The 10,579-nt window shown below is 35.6% G+C and overlaps 1 protein-coding gene across 1 annotated transcript in view; it reads left to right on the forward strand.

The window, feature by feature from the left end:
- LOC121867302 overlaps window positions 1-10,081 on the forward strand; it is a 36,020-nt gene extending 25,939 nt beyond the window's left edge. Inside the window, exons 4-5 of the mRNA XM_042367201.1 lie at window positions 4,887-5,082; window positions 8,689-10,081. Coding sequence (XP_042223135.1) covers window positions 4,887-5,082; window positions 8,689-8,843 — 351 coding nt within the window. The 3' untranslated portion in view covers window positions 8,844-10,081. The remainder of the gene's footprint in view (window positions 1-4,886; window positions 5,083-8,688) is intronic.
- Window positions 10,082-10,579: the final 498 nt, after the last annotated feature.

The raw sequence follows: 10,579 nt of genomic DNA on the forward strand, positions 1-10,579 counted from the left end.
GCAACTCATTTAAGGGACAGCACATGGTACATGAATGATTCTTGTATCTCGTGACGACCCGTCTGGACTCTGTACTACCGCAAACCATACTAGTCTCCTTTTAGTGAGGGGGGAGTGAGGACACACATTCGTGGTTTATCACTGGCAATACCTACACTTGCCTTCGGTAATTGTATGGATTAGCCTTGCCCTCCCCCCCATTTAGAGATTTTCTTTTATATGCTGAACTTTACGCAATGGTTAGGTTCGATAATATTGAGATTATTTTATTATTATAAACAAATGACTGCGGGAGCAAAAATCTTTTGGAATTGGCTAGATTCGAGGGAAATCGAGAAGTACAGTGTATTTCATGAGGTATTGATTTTGTGGTGCATTATAGTGTTTGTTGTAGATAATTCATGAAGTGTTTGCTACCAACGCCATAAAGTGAAGGAAAGAGAAGCCAAAAGGAGAGACGTGGGATATCTGCAGGTGGGAGAAGAAGGTGATGGTGGTGATACTCTACTTTAGTACTCTACAGTGCGATGCCGGTTGCTTCTAGTATATAAGGGTTTCATTCATCCTAACTTGGAGTAGTGCTCTCTTTTCTGGGGTGGCTCTTCTTCTGTCCAATTGTTAGATAGAGTGGAATCAAAGGCATTTCGTCTTATTAACTCTCCTTCTTTAGTTCACAATCTTTCTTCCCTTTCTCTTCGCCACAATATTGCTTCACTCTCTTTTACAGGTACTTTAATGGGCAGTGTTCGGTGGATTTGGCATCCTGTGTACCGCCGGTGAGGCCGTGGGCTCGTAACACACGTCTTACCTGCGGTGCCCACCATTTCTCTGTGGATGTCGGTCACACTAGAATAACCCGTTATAGTACATCCTTCTTTCCTCACACAGCCAAACTGTGGAATGCTCTGCCTTCCTCTGTGTTTCCACACTCATACAATCTGTTTCACTTTCAAAAGCTGGTTTTCCGGCATCGTCGTGGTGTAGATTAATATAAACTTTTCCATTTCTATTTTTAATTTCTTTCTATTCATATTTTTTCGCCCCCTAGGCCCCATTGTGGGTTGATGACCTGTGCTCGGGTGGGCTATTCCCCGTAAAAAAAAAAAAAGATGTGGGAACTGTTACTGATGTTTGTTTCAAACAAATCACTACAATGTCTGGGACTGTATATAGATCTTGATATATGCAGTACTATATTTTACTTTATTGATGGAAAAATTTGCCACATTATTAATTCATGGGAAAAATGTCACACTATTAGTTCACAATTTCACACGGGGTTATCTTAGCTTAAGTACGGTAGATTTAGTTAATATATCTAGTTCTTTGTTCACACTATGTCTATTGCACATCAGAAACACTAGTTGCTCAAATAATTTGTCTAAAAGGTGACATCTCTCAGGCCTGAAAATTTTCCCTCTGATATTCTTGTGAATAATGAAATAATACAGATATACAGGGATTTTTGGTGTGTTACGAACAAGCATGTTATGGTTGGTTTTTGTTATTCCCTTGTCAAAGCAAACTGTTAAATGACAGCAGCAATTCAGTACTAATTGATAATTTTTTTGCAACCTATGAGTTAAAGAAGTGTCTTTGTAATGGAAAAGTAATAGACTATTTTCTATTACTTTAGCTTCTATATTATTATTACAGTACAACCAAAAATATGTGACATATTACAATTACTACAATATTACTGTACAGTACTTTAAAAACCCTGCAATAGTCTATTACTTATTACTATTACCCCATGTCTGATCTTTTGTATAGTATATACAAATGTTGCTTGAAGTTCGCACAATTGTTAAGCAACATAATATAGGCTTGTGGTATGGTTTATGAATGCTGGGCAAGGAGGTACAGCGAGATGATGTGAGTTTACCTCTGTCATTAAGCTAATATATGGTTGGTGCGTTACTTTACGTTGTGATCATTCTGCTTGCTTTTCATTATTTTAAACACTATTATTCCCTGTGGTAGCAGGGCTTCTATACTAATAAAGGACAGGCAGACCTAAAAACACAAACCTTTCCCAACAATATTTGGTAGAACTTTACTGTACTGGTGCATTGGATGCAGGGTAATTTTTTGATACAATTTGATAGAAAAAAGTGCTTCCTATATGCCGGCAAATACAGTATTTTATTAAAATACCATTAACAAGTACAGTACTGTAAAGTAATAAAACCAAATATGTCTCAAAACAACTGTTAATTGACAATACAGCTGTACATGACTTCCACACATTGGCAATATTATGGCATGATAGATACTGTATATTTAAAAAACATCTTATTAAATACCTTAATCTACATAAATAAATTAAACAAAAATTTTCACCATACTGCCCCGACAGAAACCAGTGGGTCTTTTCACACATTGTAGCAGATTTTTTAACCACGCTTATTACTGTCAATAATTTTCATGGCAATAAGCCTAAATAATATAGATATATGCGGTTCTGCTGCGATCTCAACATCATGATGGTTTGACCTGAGTCGGCCAGCCAGGCATAGATGCCAGTTTTTGTAAATTGCTGTGAAAAGGGCATCATAATTCTCTCATACCACACCTCGGTGGCAAAGTGAGGGAGGGACCCAGGGGTGAGGTGGCCTTGGGTCACTGAGTGATGATCAAAGTCAACCTCATGTGACTCAGTTCAGTAACTTGTGGGAACAATGAGAAACAAAACTTTATAAAAATGCTACTCAATAACCAACCCCCAAAAATGCCAACTTGAGTAGAAAACGGGCAAAAGAAAGCAGAACCACCACAGCTAAAATTTGACTGTCAACTAGGCTCAAAACTAGCTAAATTTGGTGTGAAACCCTCCAACCAGGCAACTTTGGGGATACTTTTACTTTCTACTTTTTTATCCTCTTCGCCGGTGATCAACTCGTTAGGCACTTGGGCTGTCAGTCAAGTCTCTGTTACACTGTTGGCAAGTGCTGGTTCCAGACTGTATCTGTACTGACAGATGGATCCTATACACACCTGCTGTAGAATTACTGATACAGTGACCCCTCGTTTAACGAACGCCTCGGTTAACGAACTGCCTTCCATAAGGATCTTCAATTCGGTTAACGAACAAAAATTCGGTTAACGCATTTCTTACGAACCGACCTCAACATGTTTTCGCTTGCACTGACCGGGCAACCAGCTTTAGTATCAGTCCACCAATACATTAATCGGTTCTAGGGCTTAAATTCCTTACTATTTTAGTAAATATCAAGAAGTTTATACTATTCAATAATTTTAAAAGTTTAATATTCAATTTTTTAGTCATTTTAACAATTATTGAACATGAAGGTAAAGTGACTAATTGGCATCCAGCCTCTTAACACAGCAAACAGGCGTTAGTCTCTCTCTGTTTTCACTGGAGGTAACATCTTGCTTGAGACTCTCTTCAACTAAACGCTTTTTTCTGTGTTTCCAAGCAAATTATTGGTCATTTTGAAATATATTTTACATATTGACAATATATAATGCAGTGCAGTGTTGATTTAAAGAAAATAATCTTGAATTACACCAAGAGAGCTAAAATTTTATGGGTGAAATGGCACCATGGGGTGACTTCTCTTCCACCCCAATGCCTTCTTTTCTTCCTTCTCCTCCACCCCCATTCTAAATCCCATCATCATCATCATCCAGGAGCCGTCTACATACACACCTCAAAGTAAGTGAACTTTTCTACCATTTTTGTTGAATTTAGGAAATTTTCAGTGAGCTGGAACCAATTTCCCAAAAACCCATTGAAATAATGGTTTCGGTTAACGAACTTTTCGGTTAACGAACGACCTTCTGGAACGGATTGAGTTCGTTAACCGAGGGGTCACTGTAGTTTTATTTCTTATCAGCATAAATTTAAGGGAGGAAGTACAGTAGTATATATCTGAAGGCAATATTTACATTGAGATCCTGGCTTACTGAATTAATAACACTAAGGTTTCATACAGAAGGCAAAGATATGTATGGTTTACTTACATTCGAGGGCGATTTAACCGAAATTGTCGAGCGTGCTATCTGACATTGTCAAAGCTGCCATGTGATGCCTCAAGGGGGAATCCCGGCTGGAGTCAGATGATGTGACTGTAACCATACCTGTGACCTTACCCCACCCTACCCCAAGTATCCCATCCTTTGGTACTGTTTGTCAAACCTGCCACTCAGGTTTGGAAAGTGATAGCTACAGTCAGAAGCTGGTGGGCCATGCAGGTCAACACTGACAATGATATCACATTACCGATAGGTCAATTATTTGACATGCATATTGTGGGAAAAAACAATAATGAATTTATGAATTATGTGCCAAAAATTTTTAGAGTTCTGGCACCTCAAAATTTGGCAGTGCATCCCTGGTCTTGACCCCATCAGAGGGTCAGTCCACAGTTTTGGATATAGAAAGCTAGGTGGACAAGGGATAGTTGTACACTATTTCCTGGCCTTCCAGGAGGAGCGAGTCAGCTGACCTGCACTTTCTTCCTGCAGGTTGGTGCACAGTTTTCAGGATAGAAAGCTTTAATATGATAGGGAGGTGCAAGTGGCTTAGGGAATGGTTGTGCATTATTTTCTGATCTTCCACGGGTAATTCAACTGGTATTATAAAAAATTAAAGAAGTTTCTTCATTCAAATGTTTGCCCATCATTCATGCTCATACTGTCTTACCTTGTCCCTAATAAACCACATTCCACTTAGTCATTTCATTTAAATTCCTGCTCTCATTTTTTACATTCATTGCTATATACAACATAATTATTGTACCCTTCCTGTTCTTTCAATATGTTTAGATATATTGCATGTAGGATTCTGGATTTTATGCTTTACAACTTAGCTTCAAAATATGTACAAATTTTTAATGTCAATATATATTTTTTACTTGAAGGATGTTGGGCTTCCTGGAGAATATAGTGAAAACTTCTTCCATAAGTTCCCAATCATGAAGATCCCTCCAAAAGCTGGGGAATTCATTGCAGTGAGAGTATTGAGCCTAGATGAATGTTACAGTCCTGTATACTCCAACTACCTTCCAGCACGTGTTATAGAGGTGAATGGGCTCATGGTTAAGCTGAAATTTGTTGGTAAGTTATAGTGTGTCTGTGTGTGTGCGCGTGCGTCAATGTTAATTCTTTGTACAGGTACAGTATTAAGATATGAATTTGGGGGTTGGATATACGAAGCCTATATTGAGTGCATACTTGATGGCTCTCCAGTCATTGTTCCATTAGCATTAAGCATACAGTACTGTATTTCTTTAAACTCTTGGGGTCCAGTATTTATCAAACTTGGTGTGGAAGATCCTTATAACAAGTTCTACTATTGGTAAATTTTCTTTGGCTGAGTCTCATTGACAACAAATACACTCTACAGGGTATCCCACAAAGTCCTGTTCTGGTTTCAAAATGTTATTACAACAACACTAAAAGAGATAGAATAATGCAATTATTTTGTTGCTCAGCAAATTTATTTTTATGGTCTTTAGTATACAGTTGTGATCCAAAATCTGTATCCAAGCCATGTTGTAGCCAGGCTTCCAGAAGGGTCAGGCATACCAAGTATTGCCCTTCCCCTCCAAAGATAGTTGGTTTGGTAGCTTAGTGAGTTACCAGACAATGCGAGATTAATAATGGGTGTTTGTTATTTAAGTTCATAAGATTAATAAAAATGATATTATTGTCAATAAAAATTATGATAAAAATTTAGGTTGTGAGGAAGATGCAGTTAGTTGGTGCATGCACTATGCAGGTGTCTCCAAGGATTGTTGTGATAATGGTTGCATTATTTTATGATTTATGGATTTTATTGTATTAATTAACATTCATAAAACAACTTTAACCCATTTATGTGTTCATTACAGATTAGGTATTTTCTATGTTTACCCTATATACCGGGTAGGCATCCCTTGTTTCATGCTGGGGTTGCATTTCTAAAATCTTAACGTTAAGTGAAATTATTGCTAACCAAGGAATAACAGCAAATTACGTAAGGCAAACACCAGGTTCAAATGGTAGGGCAGTAAACACTGAGTACAGTAATGAACTCCCAATAAGAATTGTAAACGAGTTTGGAACCGGTTTTGAAGTTAAATGATTGATTTATTAATACCAAACCTCAATATAAACAATGTGGTTCAGTGTTAAACAATTTAGTGAGCAAAACGTAAGCCTAATTTGAACAAATTTTAAATTGCATGCGTCAAAAATGATGAACAATAAAGTTGATACATTGATATTCCCGTTAGCTGGAACAATTATTGCAGAGCACTTCCAGATATAAGGCATTTCCGGGTAACCAGACAATTTTCTCAAACATGGAAAAATACTTTATCCCTGGAATTTTTTTCCAGTTACAGTGGTCCCTCGGTTAACGAATGGTTCGGTGAACGAAATTTCGGTTAACGAATTATCTTCCATAAGAATTTTCAATTCGGTTAACCAGCAAAAATTTGATTAACAAAATCCTTAGAACATCACGTTTTGTTGTGAGCATCAGCTGATGGGCTAGTCTGCCAATTCAGAAATTCAGTAATCTGTTCTATGTTTATATTCGTTTCCAGTGGAGTAAATATCAAGAAAATTGTACTCTTTAATATTTGTGCAAAATAATACTAAAATTTTAGTCTAGTGCAAACTATTGCATGTTTACATTCAGATTAATCACTATCTTATAAGAATTCCAGCAATGTAAATTATATTCTCCCTGGTCACTTCTATGAAATTTTATAAGCAAAAAACAAAAACTCAATCTAAACGACATATACAGGTTGTACCTCTCTAGTCCGGCAACCTTGGGACCTGACCGGTGCCGGACCATGGAAATTCACCCTTTTCCTGGATAGATAGTGACTTGTGCTTATGCTTGGAAGCACTAGCACCACTTTCTCTGCATCATGGTCTCTTTGAAGACATATTGAAGGGTTAAATATCGTATAGTAGCTTCTCAAATTTCGCGAGTTTTTAATTCTTAACGTATTTTATTGGAACACAAAAAAATAAAGAAATAAAAATTTTGACTGCGGAAACTTGAATTTCGACGGGTTTGAACGGCCCGCCAACGTGCAGACGACTTGCATAATCATGTAAACAGCGTCATTTCTCTTATGTACAAAAGATTCATTATTGTTTATTACTGAATGTCTTTTTTATTGAATTAATGTTTATGTGTGCAAAATGAGCAATACAATTCATTAATAATACGTAGAATATTAAAACACACGAGGAAATGACACAGCATTGTTTTCGTTGATTACAAAACCAGTGACTGACTGGTTCTACATATAAAACTGAAGAAAATAAGACCCTGGCTGTAGCTGTAGTAAAATTAATATGGCTGTTTTAAGTAATGTTATTTAATGTTAATAAGTGAAACAATAGAAGTATCTACCGATAATGGTAAAGAAAAAAGAGAGATCGCGTATCTAAGTGCGCATGCGCACACATGAAAACAAATTGTCATTACTTTACATAAGAATATGAAAGCAACACTTATTTACTGTTCATATATATTTTAATTAATGTTTCTGAATTTGTTTTTATTGAATTAATGTTTGTGTGTGCAAAATTAACAATACAATTTATTTATAATATGTGGAATATTAGAGGAGATGAGACGGCTGCCGGCATTGTTTATGTAAAAGCTTACAAAACCAGTGACTGATTGGTTCTACATATAAAACTGAAGAAAATAAGACCCTGATTTTAGCTGTAGTAAAATTAATGTAAAAAAATTAATATGGTTGTTTGAAGTACCTGTAATGTTATTTAATGTTAATAAATGGAACAATATAAGTAGCTAACCATTAATGGTAAAAAAAAAAGTGAGACTGCGCGTATGTAAGTGCGCACATGTGAAAACATATCGTCATTACTCTACATAAGAATATGAAAGCAACACTTATTTACTGCTCATATATATTGAAGGGTTAAATGTTGTACCTGAGGGGCAAAAATTTAATACTCCTGTAATAATAATAATTCAGATAAGTAAAAAAAAAGAAAAGAGCTGCCTATCTACCTATTGGACAAACTAAAGTCGTTCCGGACCACGGGAGTTTCCGGACCACAGAATGCCGGACTAGAGAGGTACAACCTGTATAAACAAATAAATACTTCACTAGGCCTTCGGCGCTCACTGTCAAACATGTCTTATATATTATCACAGACTAAAGTTAGGAGAATATAATTTGAATTGCTGGAATCCTTGCAAGACTGAATAATTTGAATATAAACGTCATATATTTTGCACAAGAGATAAAAATTGTGGTATATTAGTGTACAGTAGGTAGTACATTTTATAATGTAAAGTTTTTCAACTGTATTTTTGGGTAGATTTACATAAATTTCTTCATTTATTTTCATCCAATTACATGCACATACCATGCTTAAAGAAATGTAAAAGAAATAAATGACCTTAGTGCAAACCTGGAGTGTACAGTCACCCAAAAAAGTCCTGTCGCGAACCATGAACCCCGAGATTCAGACTCATGAATCCGAAGCATTTATGGACAGAATAATGTATCAGTGTCTACTGCTTCGGGTTCACGAGTCTGAATCTCGGGGTTCGTGGTTCACGACAGGACTTTTTTGGGGTGACTGTACATGTACTAAATTGATAATTGAATAGTTAAATTGATAGATATAATTTTTGTTGAGCTGCATGAAATTTAATTAAGATTCTCTTGCCAACAGATAAAATCAAGAACAAGAAAGATGATACTGATAATGTGGAAGAAGTTGACCTGACCTTTGAGGAAGATGAGGTAGACCTAACTAAGGATGCACAGGATAGAGTTGAATCAATTGATTGGCGGGATATATATGAACCCAGACTTCTTTACCCATAAGATGACAATGTTAATATGTATGTTATATATACTGTATACAGTATATGACTTTTTATGTTCCACCAAGCATTGTGGTTGTTTGTAACTAGTACTGTAGTTACATGAGTACAGTACTTTCATTTTCATGAATACTTTCATTAACTGCTGTTGTGTATACTGATGTGAAGTTGATTTTCTTACCATTGTGATAAGGAAAGTCTTAGAAATTAAAGATTTAATATCAACAAATCCAGGCAATGCTTAGAATTACATTTAAATGCTTTCAGAATATTTTTTTATAGGCTTCATGTGCATGGTATATGGATTAGATACTGTATATGAAATTGATTGGAGAACCAACTGACTGCTTTGTAAATGCTGATACATCTTATGATATACATCATATATTAATCACACAGATAGTGTTATTTTGTACTTTTGTCCTTTAATAATTTCTATTATCATCCCCTCTTTATTTTGAGAAATATTAGATCTATATTTCTTATCCAATATAGCCAAGAATGATTTTTCTAATTTAAAAGAGAATTTACAGAAAGGGGGATGTTGTATGCATTATAATTGTTACCTTCATGTCTGCCACCTACATCATCAGTGTCATGATTGCCAAACTTCCCACTTTCACTTTAATTTCTACCTTATGTTTCACATAATCATCATGCACTTCTGTCATCATATCCATGTCACTAATTACAATCACTTAAACAGTTTTGCATAAATGCTGATAAAATTTTGCCTAATATACTTTGCAATGAAAATTTCTATTATGGTGTCATGTCCATCGTATAAGCTTCTATTGAATCTTACTTTCTACTAGTCACTCAGACAAATTAATTGACTGCTAACAGAACAACAACCATTGAGTAATAGTTCACATTATTTTTTATGGTTGCTGAAAGGTGATTTTGTGTAATTTTGTCACATGGCTGTTAGTGGTTAACAAAAGAGATGCAAATTAGAATAGGTCTTGAATGACTAGGTACATGAGAAAGGGCACAAATAAACTACTGTATCAGAAAGTTACTCCAAAAGCCAAAGACAGAGCCTAAAAGTAGGATGAGAAAGTTGGTAAAAGCAAAAGTATATAGGTATGGTAAAGGGTATGAGAGTAAGGATAATGGCATGGAAGTCTTTCTAAACAGCAGTTATCATTTGCATGTTATATGCATATTATTTCAGTGTCTAACAGCTTGATTCATAAATGGACAAATTTGAAATAAATTGTTTTTAAAGAAGCTACAGTATTGTTTTGTTTAACCAAATATTGGAAAAGTGTATGGCGTTGTTGGTTAAATAAGGTATGTTTCAATCACAGTTAGCAAGATATATACTTATTTTTACCCACAATAGGGCTTACTAAGACTAATTACGTATCAGTAATACTACATTATGCTCTCGCAGACTTGCCGCTGTCCCATGATAATTATGCAATAACCCAGTTCAATCAGTGATAAGAAAAACACATGGTTGCAATTGATGATATCGTGTTAAGCCAGATCAGCGATTATGGATGATACACGTACAGTACTTACCATTCTTTTTAGTATTTCTGGTGACCAGAGCACTTTAGAGTCCCCCAAAAAGTAAATTTCAATATATTATAGCCCAATTTATTGAGGATTTACTGTCCAGTGAATATAAATACTGTATCAGCGTTGTCTTTACCATTATTGTTATTCGGTATAAAAAGTAACGCTGTTACATTTTTAAAGGAGTAATGAGTTGTTGTTACCATGATT

Source organism: Homarus americanus, unplaced genomic scaffold (genome assembly GCF_018991925.1).
Source record: "Homarus americanus isolate GMGI-L3 unplaced genomic scaffold, GMGI_Hamer_2.0 scaffold6317, whole genome shotgun sequence".
Lineage (NCBI taxonomy): Eukaryota > Metazoa > Arthropoda > Malacostraca > Decapoda > Nephropidae > Homarus > Homarus americanus.